This window comes from Cyrtonyx montezumae, unplaced genomic scaffold (genome assembly GCF_038088225.1).
Source record: "Cyrtonyx montezumae isolate F1298 unplaced genomic scaffold, pur_monq_1.0 scaffold_10, whole genome shotgun sequence".
Taxonomy (NCBI): Eukaryota; Metazoa; Chordata; class Aves; order Galliformes; family Odontophoridae; genus Cyrtonyx; species Cyrtonyx montezumae.
In genome coordinates, this window is record NW_027071826.1 from 41646081 (window position 1) to 41663727 (window position 17647).

The 17647-nt window shown below is 54.3% G+C and overlaps 2 protein-coding genes across 3 annotated transcripts; both read left to right on the forward strand.

Annotated features, from left to right (window-relative positions):
• The first annotated feature begins 849 nt into the window (after positions 1-849).
• On the forward strand, positions 850-15451 carry ZFP91 (ZFP91 zinc finger protein, atypical E3 ubiquitin ligase). Of its 2 annotated transcripts, XR_010623367.1 has the most exons (12): positions 850-1560; positions 1715-1740; positions 6513-6728; positions 6985-7021; positions 7424-7513; positions 7990-8112; positions 9747-9797; positions 10218-10296; positions 10539-10653; positions 11155-11254; positions 11580-13061; positions 15380-15451. XR_010623367.1 is itself a non-coding variant. In XM_065755079.1 (11 exons), exons 1-11 carry the CDS (start codon positions 1187-1189, stop codon positions 12088-12090), a joined length of 1722 nt encoding a protein of 573 aa, XP_065611151.1. In that variant the 5' UTR covers positions 850-1186; the 3' UTR covers positions 12091-14727. The 2 variants fall into 2 exon arrangements, 1 of the variants encoding a protein (XP_065611151.1); XM_065755079.1 differs by lacking the exon at positions 15380-15451 and having other exon boundaries at positions 11580-14727.
• CNTF (ciliary neurotrophic factor) lies at positions 15437-16313 on the forward strand. Its single transcript, XM_065755080.1, has 2 exons — positions 15437-15662; positions 15787-16313. Exons 1-2 carry the CDS (start codon positions 15471-15473, stop codon positions 16258-16260), a joined length of 666 nt encoding a protein of 221 aa, XP_065611152.1. The 5' UTR covers positions 15437-15470; the 3' UTR covers positions 16261-16313.
• The last annotated feature ends 1334 nt before the right edge of the window (positions 16314-17647 follow it).

The following is a 17647-nucleotide window of genomic DNA, read 5'->3' on the forward strand; positions in this document are numbered from 1 at the left end:
GACTGACTCTCCCCTCAGTGACGAGGTGGCCTGTGCTGCAAAGCAGCTCCTGACGCTGTACAACTCAAACTCAGTGGATGCGGATGGCTGAGCCGTCCTGAGCTGAGCTGCCTTTCCACGCAAGGTTTGAGCCAACACGTTCTGATGAGTATGGAGCAATCGAGGCTGCCGTACTCCACAGCACGACAGGTTATCAGAGCATTCTCGCAGAGCTTCTGTAGACTTCTAGAACTAATCGCCAAGCGACAACCCGAGGCGACTCCAGGGGGGGAGGCGAGGCACGGAGACCCCGGCGTGCCCGGCGCCCACTTCCGGCCAGGCCGCACCAGCGCTCCTCCGGACTACAACTCCCGGCAGGCTGTGCGCATGCGCGGAGACCCGACGGAAGTGGGCGGTGCTCCCTCACGCTGGCCCCGCCCCCCTTGCGCCGGCCGCCATTTTGTCACCGACTTTCACCCGCCGCCCGACGGGGCGTTTTTTTTTTTTCTTAAAGGAGAAGCGACAGCCCCCAACCAGGGCCCGCCGCCAGGCCCCGCCGCGACCGCGAGCGGTGCCGCGTCCCGTCCGCAGGGAGCAGCCGCGCGGGGCGAGGGGAGAGAGAGCGATTCCCCCTGCCCAGTCCCGCCCGCCGGGCGAGGGGACTCGGGGGCAGCCGGAGGGGCGCGGGCGGCGGTAGGAAGCCCGACGAGGGCCGGTGGCGGCGGCGGCCGGGCCGGGCGGGCGGCCGGGCGGGTCGGGCGACGGGGTAGCGGAGCGAGAGCCGGAGGGGCCGCGCTCGGGCGGGCGGCGCGGCGGGGCAGGCCGGGGCGGGGAGGAGGTGGGGGGGTGGGGGGGCTGGAGGCGGGAGAGAGAGAGAGCTGCCGCGCCTGCGCGGCGTGCGGCACGCCGATTGGCCGAGCGACAGCGTGGGGGTGGGCCCTGCCGCAAGTAGAGCACCTATTGGCCGGGAAGCGCGCGAGCGGCGGAGAAAGGCGGGAGGACCGCGGGAGGTGGGAACTGGGGGCGGGGCTTTCTCGTTTGCCGGCCGCGGATTGGTAGGTGCTGGGAGGAGGCGGGGCGCGGGGTCGCCGCGCGTGAAGACAGAGGCCGCACTGTGATTGGGTGAGCGCCCGGAGTGGGGCGGGGAAGAGCTTCACGGGGCGGGCGGGAGCGGCACGGAGACGCTGCCCCTCCGCTCGCCGCCTCGATGCCGGAGGGTACCGAGCAGCCGGCGGGCGCCGAGCAGCAGCAGCAACAGCCGCCGCAGCCCCAGTCCCAGCAGCAGCAGCCTGCCCAGAGTCCGCCCCCCGCCGCCGAGAGGCCCCCGCCACCATCGGGACGCCGTCGCCCGTCTGCAGCCGCCGCCGCCGCCGCCGAGCAGGGGGAGGAGAGCGGCGGCAGTCGTGTGCTGAGGGGCGGCCGGGAGCGGGGCCGGGCCGCGGGCGGAGCCGCTGCCTCCCGCCGCCGTAAGGCCGAGTATCCCCGCCGCCGGCGGAGCAGTCCCGGGGCCCGGCCCGCCGCCGCAGAGCAGCCCGCCGCCGAAACGCCGCCCGCCGCCAGGAAGGGAGCGCCCCGCGCTGGGTGAGTGTGGCCCTCCCCGTCCTTCTCCCCGCGGGTTCGCGCCCCGAGTGGCCCCGCTCCGGTTTGGGGTGCGGTCCCGCAGGGGCAGGCACAGCCGAGGGGCAGCGCGGTGCATCGGGAGCTGGCTCTTACACCCAACTTCTGTTTTCCCCAGGTGCACGGATAAAGGCTCTGGCAGAGGTAAGAGCTCGGTGTCTTCTCTGTGCTGTGGTGTGCTGTGCGGAAAGGCAGGGCTCTCCTGTGCAGGCAGCCACGTGTGTGCTGGAGCTTCCTTTAAGAGAAAGCCCTAGTGTGTGGGGGCATGCAGTTCCTTTCCAAAGTTTCTCTTGGGGTGGTGGAACTGCCGTAAACTGCCTGTGCTGTTCACGTGTGCCCAACGTACAAAAACTTTGTTCTCCTAAATAACCACTAGGGTTTCCCTCTGTTAGCAGAAGTGCAGCCCACTGCACCGCTGTCTGCCAGCCCCTGAGCAGCTGCTGGCACACCTGGGCTCACATCTGTGCTGGGCTGTGCTGAGTAGAGGTGTGAGTATGCAGGGACACGTGCAGGTGGATATGCAGATACTTTCCTTTTCTGGCCTCACAACGTGTAGCTGTGGTGAATCTTGTGCCTTGCTGTTCCCTCAGGGATCATAGAATTATATTCTGAGTTGGAAGGGTCATCAAGTCCAACTTGTTGAAATTTTGGAGGGAGAGACAGCAGTGTGTCTTAGTGTCTGCAATGAAGCAGACCCAGGCAGCAGCATGGTCAGTGGCAGAATTCTGTCCCTCCATGTGATCTGTAAAAACTGATCACCTGTACAGCAGATGCTTGTAGAAGAATGTCTGAGGACCTCACTCCTTACCCAGTGACTCTTGAAACAGTCATCAATCCCTGCCCTGTGCCTCCTCCCTCCCAGATAAATGAATAGGTTTATGTGGTGTTGGTCCTGATCTGGCACAGGAGAATCATAACAGAAGTAATGACGAAGAAGGTCATGCAGCTGTGAGTATGGGTTTGCCTTTCCTACTGGAGCTCTTAAGTTCTTGTTTGCAGTTTGTACCTAGACTATGCAGTCTGTCCTTGTTCTTAAAATTCTGTAACTCTAATTCTTACAACTCTATAACTTTATTCTGCTTGGGTGCCGAGATCTGCGACGATTCTAGCTGACAAGGCATAGTTTTGAAGAACTAACTGAAGTGTGCTGAACAGAGAGGCTGTGTGTATGTGTGTGCTTACTGCTCGTGATGCTCTGCCCATCCTTTCATGCAGGAAAGCTTCATCCTTGTGGGTGAAAAAAAGTTGCTGCAACATGTAACAGTGTCACGGCATTGCCCTTTGATGATGTGTACAAGGAAGTGCTAACATTATATTTTGATGGTCCTTCCCAGTGTTTTGAATATGCCAAAACACGCAAAGCAGTGTAGTCCCATTCTTATGCAGTTCTTTGTGATGTTCTTGGAAGGGGTGTGATTCCCAGGTTTGCTGTCTCTCTGATAGAGTACCTTCTTAAACCTGGGGCTCCGGGTGTCCCAGCTGTCCTTGGATGTGAGAGTATTACAGTTCTTGACTGCATCTCTGGGAAGGTGTGAAAGCAGAGTAATGAAGGTGCATTCCTCGCTGGCAGGTCATGTGTGTGCAGGAGGGGAGCCCTATTCTGGTCCCCTGTTTTGGCCTTCAGCATAAAATGTGTGAAGGGACCAGATGAGGTGTGAGCAGACAGCAGCTCTCCCTGCATGCCAAAGCTTCTGGCAGCGAGGAGCCTCTGGGTTCTGGCAGGTGAGTGCCGTGTGTGGTTTCCAAAGGTCCATCTGCACAGGTCGGATGGGGAGATTGCAGGAGGGTAAAGTCAAAGCTGTGGTTTGCCAGGGTGCGTGGTTGTTGCCATGCCCATGCACACGAGGGCAGCTGTGCTGCCAGCCACAGCAGTTGTGTTTCTTGGCTTAGTCATGCAATTGCAATATTTCCCTAATGTGTTTTATAGAAATATTACTTTCAGACAGAGAACGCTTAATCTCAGTTTAAAAATGAACTCATATAGCTGAGCAGTATATGCCACATTGAGTGCTCTGTGACACTGTCACTCTTGTGGAAATAATTCTCATTTTTGTTAGGCCTGAATAGCTTTAATTATTGGAACATAGATTTTATGAATGCACTCCATGCCCTTCTATCACCAAACTGAGAGCTGAGCACTTCCTGTGGTTCTTTGAGCCACGGCAGCAGTTGGTGGAACCTGCTTCTCAGCTACCATGGTAGGGTATCAAAGATAGATGAGCCTTCCGTGGCTGTGCCCACCTGCTTGTCTCTCCCCAGGCAGGGAGCAGAGTGGCACTGTGTCACCAAGTCCTCAGGGGACAGGACTGGAAGCCCTCTGAGGAAGGAGCTGTTGGCAGGTGTTCAGGGAGTGCGGTTTGTTTGGATGTTCTGCTCTTGACAGTGAGTGTTTAATACATGCCTGGGACTTTGCTTTCCTTCAGGTGTTGGCTGTGGGATGTGTGTTCACTGCTCCAGCCCTTGTCAGCTCTCTGTCAGTCATGCAGATATCATGGCTCTTACTGATTCTTTTCTTACATCACTGGATGCAGCAAGTGCCCTGTTCTTGCATGAGCCTCCTGTAAAGAAAACACTGTGGGGTCTCAGAGAGTGATGTAGAAGCAAGGCACCTGAATGTGTGTCTATCCTGATTTAGGGGTTATGATTTAGGGTGAGGAAGAGTTTGTCTCTTGAATGATTTCTTGTCAGATGCTGGCACCCACCCAGCTCCTGCAGCTGATTTCTGCAGAGGCTACTGAAGGAGGGAGATAGCATCGGTATCGGGGAGTTGCAGGGAGTGTGAGTGCGGGGGCATTCCTTGGCACAGCAGCTTGGCCAAGTCACAGCTCCTGCTGCCCCCCGCCCCGTGCAATGGGATTTGGGAAGATGACAGCAGTGCTGGGTCTTAATCTGGGGCTGCTGCCAGAAGGAAAGCCTATCATTTGCTTTGCAACAGCTGATCTGAGAAGCAGTGCTCCCTGCTTTTTTTGTTTCTCACTGGTGTTGCTTCGATATCCATCACTTCATGCGCTTGTTCGTCCCTCCTGGACTTGCAGCTCTTACAACCCAGTGTCCATCACTGCTGTTGACACTTGCAAGGAAATAGCAGGATGCTGGCATGCAATCCATTTTCCAGGCATCTTATGGGAGGGCAGGAACCTGCTCCAGAAGCTGCTGCTGGTCAGAGCTGCTGATGTTAACAAGTTTGTGCGCATCAAATGCAGAGTCAACAGCAACCTTTTCATTTAAACTTTTCCCTCCGTTTCAGCCTGGAGAGATTAGAGCAGCAACTTTTTTGGTTGAAAGAACAGAGCCTGATTATCTGTAATAGCAACATTTCCATTTATCTTGCTGCTTGCTCTAATTAGCCAAATCCCTCTAACTGAGGAGCACGTGGCTTTCTGCACAGGTACATTGGTGGGAGAAGGGTGGAGCTGTCTCCATCCACAGGGCCTGGGTTTCATCAGGTTAAGTGTGGTGTCTGAGGCAGGACTGGAAATAGCAGGAAGGTTAATTACTGTAAGGTTTAATCAGTCAAGAGGGCATCTCTTACTGTGTTTTCTCAGAGGTACAGAAGTATTCACAGCATGTATAAAAGGCAACATGTCTGCTAGACGGTGCTGAAGTGGGGGGTGAAAGTGTCACAGAAAAAGGCTCATTCACATCTTCAGAGAAGTAGAGCAAAATTGCTGGGTGAGTGGCATCTCGGGTGTGCTTCATAGGAACGTGTTCTGAAGGTCTGTTTCAGCTCTAGATGTATACTCTAAACAATATTAGCTCTTACCGAGAAATCAGATCAGCCAAATTCCTGATCTGAGGGGGTAAACATCCTTCAAGGGCAGCAGTACGTGTGTAGAATGGTGGTGCTTGATGGGAAGAATGCTAGAGAATGGTTTCCAAGTGTCTTTGAATTTGATTTAGCATTCAAAAAACTAGGGATGTTCAGAATTAGGATTACAAATGTAAAGTAGGTGTAATTGGTGCTGGGATCCATACAAGCAGGGAGGCAGAAAGAAGGCATAGTTTGTGCTTGGTAATCAAGGTGGCTTTATGTATGCAAAACATCAGACTCAGTTGCTGTTTTGAAGCCTCGTATCCCATATTCCAGGCTTTTCAGTCAAAGGCTGATCACTCTTGACTCTGCTAATGAGGGCCTGAGAGGGGCCCCAAACAAGCAACGTGTCAGAAGTTCTATCACAAAGGTTTGGTGGAAAATTGAGGGAAGAGCTGAGGGAGCAGGGTACCTCAGAGGGCCTCTGGTTCCTGCTGGGTGTGGGTTCAGCATGCAGCTAATGTCCTGAAGCACTCTGGGGACACACAGCAACGCAGCTTGGCATTCAGCCCCCCTCCCCATGCCTGGATGCCCTCTGGGAAAGGCCACACAGCCATGCAAATGGATGTCAGTGAGGAGTGGCTCAGAGCCGAGCCTGGAGCTCAGGCCCCATGCCCGTGTGTTAGTGTGGTGGCAGAGCTGGAGCACAGAGCCTGGCCAACTGCTCAGGGTGGATTCCTTTAGCACATTGTTTGTGAAATGTAAGCAAGCATTTGAGTGTGTTAAGGCCCAGTGTTCCAGCAACCACCAGGAAGTGAGATCAGGTGAACTATACTTGGAATTCTAATTTTTAAGGAGATGAACTTGCTCACATACACGTTTTAGTTGGTTCTGTTATCCTGCCAAAATGTATTTGGAGGTCAGCCATCAGCCAAAGAGAAACCACCTGTAGAAGCAATAAATGAGTCCACAGACCTCAGGATGATTTTGCTTGTGCTTTTTGCTCTAGCACGAGACCAGAAATCCAGCTCAGGTTCCTCAGGATTATTACGGGGTATGCTTTGCGTTAGATGTGTGTTTAGGGGGTTCTCCAAACACGACTTTTAAGACGGGGCTATTTTGAAGCTGATCTTTGATTAACAATGACATTTCAATGGCGTTTCAGATCCCAAAGAAGAGAAGGAGGAGGAGGAGGTGTCCCCTGCCCTCAGCCAGGGCTCTCCAGTCAGCACAGCCCGGCCCAGCAGGAGCTGGCGCAGCAGCAGGTCAGCCACTGCCGCCCGCCAGCGTGAAGCTGAGAACTCACGTGCCTCCAGGTCCAAGACTGGCTCCCTGCAGCTCGTCTGCAAGTCGGAACCAAACGCCGACCAGCTGGAATACGGTACGTGGGAAGCACTGGCGTGAAGTGCCTGAAGATAGGCAACTGCTGGGAACCTCAGAAGGGAGCTGCATGTTGGGTGTAAGTCGGTGAGCTGTGTGCTGACTGTGGCTGGCTGCTCCAGACGTGGTGCTGCTTTGTCACGAGTGCCTTCTGCCACCAGCGCTCCTGATGCTGAGTGTTGGCAGAGGTATCTTGAGACAGATGAGCTTGCTGCAGTCAATGCAGATTGAAACCTAATGGTGACTTTTCCTTTCAGAGATCGCAGAAGAGCGTCAGTCTCCAGCTGGAATCAGGTAGGAAACTTTTTTTTTGCAAGTCCTTTCTTTTTAGTGTCAAGAAAACAACATATGAACAGTTTTTCAAATGCTCATGACACTGTCTGTGAGAGGGATGGTGGTTGTGTTCTGCTTGCAGTCCTGGCCCTTTGCGTTTTCAGCTTGGATTTCTGATGGGCTAAAGGCGTCAGGAGATGTTGGAGAATTGGGTTTGGTCAGTGTAGGCCTTTTAGCTGGATGCTATAGTTGGGTGAGTTCTCAACAGGGTGCCACTCTGCCTAGCTGTGCTCCTTAGTGCAGCCACATGGGATGAAAAGTACCACATAATAGTGTCTTTCCCATCCTATGGGGAGGGAATATTCATGAATATTCTTGCTTAAGTTGCTGCTTGACTCCTCTGTTCTCCTTTTCTCCTGGCAGTGATGATGAGGAGGAGATCCTTGCCAGTGAGGAAGAAGTTCCCTTCAAAGATGATCCAAGAGATGAAACCTACAAGCCCCATCTCGAAAAGTATAATAGATTACCCACTTTCTGTGTCTTTAGAGTAAAAAGCAGTTGAGACCTCTTAGTTGAACTAGCTTAATGTGACCCAGAGTACCCATGCTAGTTGCTGACGTGGAATGGCTCCCATTGAGCGCAGTGTTTTCCCTATTGCCCACACCTCTTGGGGGACATTTTTCTGTGGTGGTCTGAAGCTTTTAAAGACCTGTTGGGATTCAGGTACATCCTTAGTCCACTTCTGCATAGAAGTGGGATTTGATTAAAACCGTGAACTCCTGTCCAGCTTTTGCCTAACACTTTGTATCGAGCAGACTTTTTAAAGATTATGGAAGGAGAGGAAGCCGTTTTTGCTAATATAGTGGAGAACCAGTCATAGCAAGGCAGAGGTGTAGAGCCTTAGAGGAAGACAGAGGCATGAGGGTGTCTTAAAATAGATCCATGCGGCCTCTTAACATTGGAGTAATACATTGTTTGTGTCTTTGCAGGGAAGCTCCAAAACAAAGGAGAAAAACTGGCAAGGGAAAAGAAGAAAAAGAGAAACAGAAGGAGATTAAAGTAGAGGTAAAAGAAGAGAGTGAGTTTCGGGAAGATGAAGAACCACCGAGGAAGTGAGTAAAATTCTGCAATTATGTGTTCCAGTGTGTATGGTGTATTTTGCATTCTTGCTAGCGTACAACAGTGTTTTTGTTGTTTTTCCCCTCTGGGGCTGAAAGATAATAGGGCAGAACCTCTTGTTCTGACTGAAGTACTGTTTCCTAGCATCCTGCCCGTGATTGGCAAGGGAAAGCAAGAGGTGATGTTTTCATTTAGTTGGGGCAGTTTTTTTCCATGCTGGGGTTTAGTCAGCCTGCCTAGATACAGCCACGCTGCGTCAAATACTGTAGAGAGTTTTTAAAGACAGGGCTCAGCTGTCTGAAGTGTGTTGTACTGCTGTGTTAGACTGTTAGAAAGGTGGTCTGGGAAGGCTGGATCTCTTCCAGTGTGTGCCTGGAGGTAGAGTACTTCATACATGTTGTGTGGGAAACCTCCTCTTGGTTCACTGGGGATTAGTGCACCATTGCTCAGGAGAAACAGCTGTGTTATGTCTCCTTTTGGAGAAATGGGAACAAAAGGAGCTCCCTCTGCTGGCAGCAGCACGGGGCTTTGCACACCTTTGTTTAATTTCTCATGCAGCCTCTAAGCTGCAGCAAGGCTGATTGATGTTGAAGTATTTTTTGAGAAGGTTTTTGTTTTATGCCAGATGGGGCTTTCTGAGGTTTGTGGTTGTGCTGTTTGGATCAGACTTTTTTTTTCTTTTCTTTTTTGTACACAATAAAACCTGTGCTGTTGCTGAAGGCTTGGCTTGAATGCTGAGTGCCTGCTCAGGCTGTTTACTGGCATGGTCTCACCATCAATAAAATGTCTCAGTATGGGCTAGAAAGGAGTTCATCAATCTGCACTCAGAGTCTTGCTGCAGCTGTGTGATCAAGCAGGCACAGTCTTCTGGGCAGAGCTGTTGCTTGGGAGGGTGCATTGTACGTGTAAACACAGGTCTGATCAGGGCATAGATTTGTCTTGACAGGTGTGTAAGCTGCTCTAGGTACGTCAGAGGGCTGAAAAATAGCTGCTAGGTCATCAGTCCCCTTCTTCCTAGCCATGCGGACTGATGTTTTTCACGTGGCATGAACATACCCAGCAGAGCAGAGGAAATAGAGAGCACCATCAGTTCTGGACTGTGTTGGCAAAATTATTTGTTTATTAAAAATGCATTAGGAAATGGGAGGTCTTGTGAGAGCTAACCACATAAAGCACTTATTTCTCGAGAACATTGCCTTCCTCTGAATCTGCATCAAACTTGCTCTCAATTGATTTTTCTCGGGCTTGCAGTTAATGAGGCAATAACTTGCTAACCGTCTACAGCGGGAACTTGGGAGAGCAGAGTTTTGTGTGCTCGAGTGCAGCTTGGAAAGGCCTGAATTTAAGCAAGGATTGAAAATGATTTGGACAGTGACAGATCTAAAAGAAAAATATGAAGCATGTGATGCCTGCTTGAGGGGAGCCTACCCATCTATTGCACAAGTGTTTCCTTTCAAACTCTTCAGGCATTTTGATCCAGAGTGGGTGGTGGTTAGTTTTGAATTGTGGGTGCAGTGTTACTTTTCAGCCTAAAGTTGTAGAAGAGTTCTGTAGTATTGTGGCATTCAGCTGAAAACCTCTACCTAGTACCAATGTAAAGAAACCTCCTCCAATTTTGTCTGTATAGGAGAGGAAGGAGAAGAAAAGATGACAAGAGCCCAAGATTGCCCAAGAGAAGGTAGGTGGTCCCCTCCACTCAGTTCAGTTCCTTTGTGTCCTCCACAGAGGCGCTGTCTCAAAGGCACCTTTCTCACACAATACAGAAATAAGCCTTAAAGAAATAGTGACATGTTGGGTCCTTTGCTTTCCTTCCCCTTTTTCCCTGTGGGTGTTGGGTTTGCTTTCTTCCCAGCTGTTTCTCCCCACTTGACGTGATCCCTGCCATGGCATTGTGTGCGGGTTTTGGGGAGCTTGGCATCTCCTGGGGTTTTCTTAGTCCTTGTGTGAGCTTTCAAGTCCTGCTAGGAGTAGAGAGGACTTTTGGCCAGAGTCTGTGAGCTTACCCAATGGGAATACTGGAGCAATAATTCCTTGCTCTCACACTACTGAGCTGCACTCACATCTGATCACTGTGCTCATTTTCTTACTCACCTCCTAGGAAGAAGCCTCCGATACAGTATGTCCGCTGTGAGATGGAAGGCTGTGGCACAGTCCTGGCCCACCCGCGTTACTTGCAGGTATTTGGGATTGTCTGCTTCCTGATGCTCTTGTGTGTGAGGGCAGGGACTGGCAGTTTGCATCTGTGTCTGTCCTGTTACTGGATGTCTGCATTCGTTTGGCTTTCTTCTCTGTGTGCAATGGTGTCTTGTTAGCGACTGGAGTTTCGTGCCCTGCTGAGGGTCCATCTGGGATTGGTGTGCTTCACTCCCTGCCTTAGCCGTGCAAAGAGAGCTTACAACCTTTCACTTTTCTTTTTCAGCATCACATCAAGTACCAGCACTTGCTGAAGAAAAAGTACGTGTGTCCCCATCCCTCCTGTGGTCGGCTCTTCCGGCTGCAGAAGCAGCTCCTGCGGCATGCCAAGCACCACACAGGTATGGGGAGGTGGGGAAAGCATCTCAGCTCCACGCTGGGTTGGTGAATGGAGTGGGGAGGGAAAAAGGAAAATGCCCAAGGCTTGGGGTGAGGGTGAAGGCAGATGATGTGGATGTGCAGCAATGGCAGGGTATTATTTCCTTCTGTGTTACCATCTTTTAAGGAAATTGAAGAAACGGGCTATAGAGTTCCTAATGCACCCACTGGCAAGTATTGTTGCAGGTATTGGTAGCAATCAAGCAAGCTAAGCTTTTTCCTAATTTACCACTCCTTCAGTTTTGGTCAGAATGGATTAAGACTCTTCTCAGAGTTAATTATCATGCCTTAGCTCTCCAGATCAAGCTTCTGTGGTGTCTTGTGGGACACTTCTTCCTCTATGGTGCCTGCTAGCCTTCCAGCACTTCTGCTGCTTCGTGGGCAGCTTTGCCTGCAGTGCATGATAGCAGGGAGAGGGAGCAGGTCTGCAGGACAGTAATGTTCCGACTGGTGTTGCTTTTCAGATCAAAGGGACTACATCTGTGAGTACTGTGCCCGGGCATTTAAGAGCTCTCATAACTTGGCAGTGCACCGAATGATCCATACGGGCGAGAAGCCCTTGCAGTGAGTACCTCTATCACCTTCCTCCTTGGAGTGACCCTTATACACCAAGCGCAGGGGCAGCTCTGAAGTCAGGGCTGGAACCTACTTGTGAGTCCTGGCCCTCTTGAAGTACACGTCCCTGGGAGTGTTTGAACTGCTGTTTGTTGTCTCACCTGGTCCTTGAGCAGAGGTCTGAGGAACAGGAGTGATATAACTGGAAGAGCTGGTGCTACGGTGACAGCTCGCAGTGATGAGACCCCACTGTTTTCCTGGGCTGCCTCCTGCTGTCTCCACAACCATGCAGTGGCGTTGCTGTGTTGTGACCTCACCTTTCTCCTTTCCCCAGGTGTGAGATCTGTGGATTCACCTGCCGGCAGAAGGCTTCCCTCAACTGGCACATGAAGAAGCACGATGCGGACTCCTTCTACCAGTTCTCCTGCAACATCTGCGGCAAGAAATTTGAGAAGAAGGACAGCGTCGTGGCCCACAAAGCCAAAAGCCACCCAGAAGTGCTTATTGCTGAAGCACTGGCGGCCAACGCGGGTGCCCTGATCACCAGCACTGACATTCTGGGCACTAACCCCGAGGCCATCGCGCCGCCTACCGATGGCCAGGGCCTCCCTCTTCTTCCTGACCCCCTGGGCAGTGCTGCCCCGGCCGATTGCCTGCTGCTGAACCCCGATGGGATGCCGAAGACGTACTGCAGCGGGGCAGAGCGCGTGAGCCTGGTGGCTGACGGCAAGCTCTTTGTGGGCAGCGGCAGCAGCGCCAACCCTGAAGGGCTGGTGATGAACACAGAGATCCTGGGAGCCACCACGGAGGTGCTCATCGAAGATTCAGACTCCACTGGACCCTAGTGGGTGGGGGAGCATGTGGGTGCTGGGACTGTTTGGACTCTATTTAAAAGGAAAAAAAAAATGGAGACACTTACTGAAAGAGAGAAGAGTTAAACAAAACTTAAAATACTAGTAAATAACCGAAGGGTCTGCTCCCCTCAGCGTGGATCACAGCACATCCTCTTTCTCCCAGCCACTTCTGTCTCCCACTGCTCCTTTGCAGAAAAGGGGCGCGTGCTGCCATTACCAGAGCAGGTTGGACTGAGCGACAGATTTCTCCGAGGGAGAGGGAATGGCTGAAACCCTTCGCTCTGCCCCGAAGCAGATGCCTTTCTGGCTCCTTGACCTGGCCCCGTCTGCAAGCTAGAAAGCATTTGGTGTGCTCTGGACAAGTTTCTTAGGACTCCCTTTTTGCCCCGTGGTCCCCACTTCTATGCATTGCTGCACTCTAGTCCTTGCAGTCTCACTCTTCATCCCGGGGCTGGGAGTTTGGCTCGGCACTTTAGGCCCCCTCGGTGGGGCAGGCTGCAAAAGAGTCCCTGTCCCCTGCCGCACTCGGCCCCGTCCCTGGCAGGAAGCAGAGGGAACGCCCTGGCTTATAGATCATGTTTGCTTGGAGAGGCCCGGGGGCTACGGGAGCCCTGCGTGGGAGAGGCAAGGAGGAGCATCCCGGTTTGACGACAGTAATTTGCACTTTGAACATGTTTCGTTTTTGTGTTGTGGTAACGAGATTCCTTATTTATTGATGAAAGGGTCGGTAATACTTTAGTTACGTTCTTGGCAGGTGGGGGTGGTAGGGGTTCGGGCTGCTTCCCTGTAGGCTCCTTCCCACCGGAGAGCTGTAGGGAGTGCGCATGCCATGTAACAGCAGCTGGGAGAGCTGGAGAGAAGGCAGTGTGCTGCAGTCAGACCTCACGGCTTTCCAGAGCAGAGGGAGAGCCCCAGAGAAGAGCAGTGGAGTCCTTGCGGCAGCGTTTTAGCAGGAGGATGAGGTGAGTGATGGCACAGCAGCCTCTCGTCTCCCTCCCAGCTCAGCTCTTTGCTCCTCTTACTCCCTCACCTTGCTGGGAAGGACTGCATTAGCCAGGATACTTGTTCTTGTGGCCCAGGACACTGGTGCTCCGCTGTAGAAATCGGGTATAGTTGTCTTTAGCTCATCTATCCAAGGCAGTAGGAGTAAAGGCTGTCAGTTTGTCCGTGCCTCTGTTAAGGGCTGTGCTGAACCCCTCACTTGTGCACAGCCACCTCTGCTCCCCAGGGTGGTATGGTTGCTGCCTGCTGGTGCGTTAGGACAGCTCGGAGCCCGTGGAAGAGTTTACATAGGAAATTATGTCTGGTCCATAGGCTCAGATCTTCTTGTTGTTATCTGAAGCTGCGTGTGGAGACTTGGTGACCTTGAATAATTTGCGTGTTTGGAAGAGGTGACCAATAACCTGGGCTTTCTGTTGGTTTGCTGGGTTTTTTTTTGTTTTTTTTTTTTTTCAGTTGTGTTTATGTGCTGGGAACAGATCTGAAGTGCTTTGTCCAAGCCTGAGGTCAGCAGAACCAGTCTGTAACAGCAGCCAGGCAAAGTCTAGTATCCGCGGTCTGGAGATCAGCAATAAAATGTGGATTGAATTGGAAACTTTACAGGAAGCTGACTCCAAACGCCCACTCTGTCGCCTGTGCTGCCTGGAAATCCAGCTGTAGCCCAAAGCCTGACAGCACTTATTGGGTCACTTGTCCTGATTTCCCCTTTCCCTTCCCACTGACACTGAAGTGTGTGTTGGAGCAAGGCAGGGCACTGCTGTTGCTGGGATGCTACATGTTGGTCCATGCCCCGGGTGTGGACATCCACTGGTCCTGTAGCACAGCTCTTAATGTGTGTGAACATGGGCCTCCCAGCACAGTGGTGTGGGAGCACACAAAACAAAGCAGTTGCTTTAGCTGGCATGGCCTGCTTTCTTGCTTGGGTCAGCTTGGGATTCCCATTAGGAAGCATTGCTAACTGAAGGGCACCACATAGCTCACAGAAGTGGATTCACCCCCTGCAGTGTGGCTTTTCTCTCCAGGGGATTGAAGGAGGGGAGCACACAGCTTGCACTGTGGCATGCCCACTGGCAGCTGTGCATTGGTCCCCCAAGTTAGGAGCTGTTTCTCATGCCCTGCTGCCACCCCTGGGAGCGCTGCGGGGCAGGCAGAGCCTTGCACGGAACACTAAACGAAATAGGAGAGGTTGGGGTTTGCTCTCTGACACTAAAATGCTTTTGGGTTGGGAGCTCACTTGCTGCTGGTGACGCAGTGCTGGGCTGGGCCAGGAGGTGAGGAGGCTGCCTCGTCCTGCCCCTGCCCCAAGCACTCCTGTGTGTTGTGGGGTGCAGAACAGAGCAGCTCCTTTGCCTCCTGTGTTGCTCCTGGCCCCTCTGGTCCCTGCCTTACCCTCATTGCTTCCCTTTTTTCTTTCTGTCTCAGCGAGTTGCCTGTCTGTCCTCTAACCACAGCCTGCTCGCCCTTGGTGTGGGAGGGTCTGGTGTTAACTCCTTTCCCCCCTCTCTCTGAAACCATACAACTGACACAGCCCTCCTGCAGCTCCTCCTCTCGGTGTCTCTCCTTCACTCGCATGCAGTTTGCTTCAATAAATTATTGTAGTAGTTTGCAATAAACATTTTTTGTATTTTTCCCCTGTATTTATTTTATTATTCTCCTCCCTGGAAGGAAAGCCGGGGCCCTGGCCCCAATAAACCCCTGAGCTGTAGGATGAGATGGGTGCAGGTTAAGGGGGGCTGCGGGGGCTATGGGGCCTGGTGCTGGGTGATGCTGTGGTGGCTAAGGGAAGCTGCTTTTCTACTCTGTTTTTCTTTTCATCTGGGTAACACGTAACCAAAATAAATGTATTGAGGAAAACAAAGCAACTCTGCGGGCTGTCTGTGTGTGGTACTCGTGCTGCGGGGCTGCTGCTGTGGGACACACCCCTGGGCTAGGGGTGGCTGGGGGGGGTCCTGGCACCCTGAAGAAGAGAGCGGAAGGCGGCTGTTGGGGTCAGGCTGTCGGGTGTCCCAGCCCCCGGCTGGGCCTCGCTCTGTCCCCAGTGCTGCGCCCTGCTCAGGCCCCAGCCTGCTGCTTGTGCTGAGCTGTTGAGCAATGTCCCGGCTCTGCTCACCTCTTCCCGGCAGCGGTTTCCCGCGCTCCGGTCTGAGCCAGGGATTAGCGTGGGGCTCGTCATGCCACGGGGAAGGAGCCTTTTGCTGCCGGGTGAGAGTGTTCTGGGCAAGGCGCTCAGAGTGGCAAAGCACGGGGAATTAGGGAAATAATCTGTTGCTGTTGATCCCAGAGGCGGGAATCTGCAGCGTCGTGCCAGGCCCCAGGCGCGGAAGAGGGGGAGAGCCGGGCCAGCGGACGTGTGAGCGGAGCTCCCGGCTGGAATGCACCAGCTCAGCAAGGGATTGTCCTCCCTGGGCTGCGCGGGCACTGCGCCGGGAGCCTGGGACGGCCGCTGGGCCATGGCGGCGGCGGACACCCCCTCGGCCTCCCTCCGGCACCACGACCTGTGCAGCCGTGGCATCCGCCTGGCCAGGAAGATGCGCTCGGACGTCACTGACCTACTGGACATCTATGTGAGTTGGCCCCGCTCTCGGGGCTGGGAGTGCAGGTGGGCGGGAGGCTGCTGCCACAAGACTTCTCGGGGCAGGATGCTGGAGGTCTTTGTGCCGGCACCCGTCCCGCTTATCTGTCCCACAGGTGGAGCAGCAGGGCCTGGACGCATCCATCAGCGTGGCGGCGGTGGAGGGGGTGCCAGTGGCGGCAGCGGAGCGCTGGGCCGAGCAGACGGGCACCCAGCGGCTCCTGGACAACCTGGCAGCATACCGGGCCTTCCGCGTGCTGCTGGCGCAGATGCTGGAGGAGCAGCGGGAGCAGCTGGGAGATGCTGACGGCGAGCTGGGTCCGGCACTGGCGGCCGTGCTGCTGCAGGTCTCGGCTTTTGCCTACCACCTGGAGGAGCTGCTGGAGCTGGAGAGCCGCAGGGCCCCCGCCGAGGAGGGCTCCGAGCCCCCTGCACCCCCGCGTCTCAGCCTCTTTGAGCAGAAGCTGCGGGGCCTGGGCGTGCTGCGGGAGCTGGCCCAGTGGGCCGTCAGGTCAGTGCGGGACCTGCGTCAGCTCGCCAAGCACGGCCCGGGCAGCGGTGCGGCACTGGGTATGGCTGAGAGCCAGTGATGGCGGTGTGGGGAGCCCCGGCTCGGATGGGCTTAGCTGAGGGGCCACCCCTGTGTAGGGCTGCAGATGGGCACGGGGGTTTCGGGGAGCAGGGGGGACCGTGCTGCTAACTCAGGGCCTTTCTGCTTCCCTGCGATGGAAACTGAAGCATAGGGAGGCAAAGTGGGTGGCCCGCAGCCCCACTAGGGCCTGGAAGCCGTGACCCCCGTGTGCTGTGCAGGGCCAGCCTGCTCTGTGGGACTGGGCGATGCTTCTGAAGAAGGGGAGCTGCCTCGGGGTTAGGGCTGTGAAAGCATCACCTGGTGAAAGGTGGCTTAGGAACTGTCCCCTCTCCGCAAGACCTGAGGCTTTGCCTCCTTCAGGTGCTCCCTTTTCTCTCCTGCACCTGCACAGCTCCCACCCTGCCCGTGTGCTCTGCGTGCTGAATTTCTGCTCTAGCCACTTGGGGGCTTTCTCAGGAGGGGGGATGGGATTTTGAGCTCGATGGCTCAGAAGGAGCTGGATGGTTTCTCAGAAGGCTGACTTGGAAGGCCCCATGCCTCTGGGGGTGCAAAGTTGCTGGAGAGGGAGAAGCGAACAGCCCCAGCCACTGCTGGCCACCGTTTTCTCCCCGGGTGGCTGTGGTGGATGCTGATCAAATAAAGCACCTGGAGAGCTGCTGGGGTGTTGTGACTTCTTGGGGGCCCGACTCACTGGGCTGCCTTGTTCCCGATGCAGCACCTTTCTTTGTGCCTGGGGGGGAGGGGGGGGTTGGAAAGCGGGCATGCTCTGAGAGGAGGATAAAGGAATGGTGCAGGTGGTGGGTGAGGAGGAGGTGAGAGAAGGCTTGCTGGGGAGGTACAGCCGCAACGTTACCCCATCCCTGTGTAGCTCTGCCTTCATCCTTGAGCCCAAGAGTGACACACTGCAGGGGGTTCCTGTTCCCTGGGGCACAGGCATGGCTGTGCCACTGGCCCTGCACAAAGCTCCTTTGTCCCAGTGGGTGCTGGAGGCTCCAGGCACAGTGCCTGCCCCAATGCCAGTGGTGTCTGTGCAGCCAGAGGGGGCTGGAGGGCAGTGCTGAGGTGGTGCTTGCTGGGCTTGTGGGACAGGGGCTGCCTTATGGGGTTGGGATGGGGTTGCCTGCAGGGTGGAACCTGTGGGGAAGGACGTACACCTTCCTCCCTGCAGCTGATTGTCTGGTCTCGGTTTTGCAACTCCCACTGGATTACTTGCATGGTTCTGCTTCCGTGCACTTGTAACTATTTCTGGCATTTATTTTTTGGGGGGGATTACACAAAGCATCGCTCTCTCCCACGTCTTGCTGTGTGCAATCGCGCACAACTTTCTTTTCTCCCCACACACTCTTGTTCTCAGCAGCACCCGGGGGCTCACACCCACTCCCCAG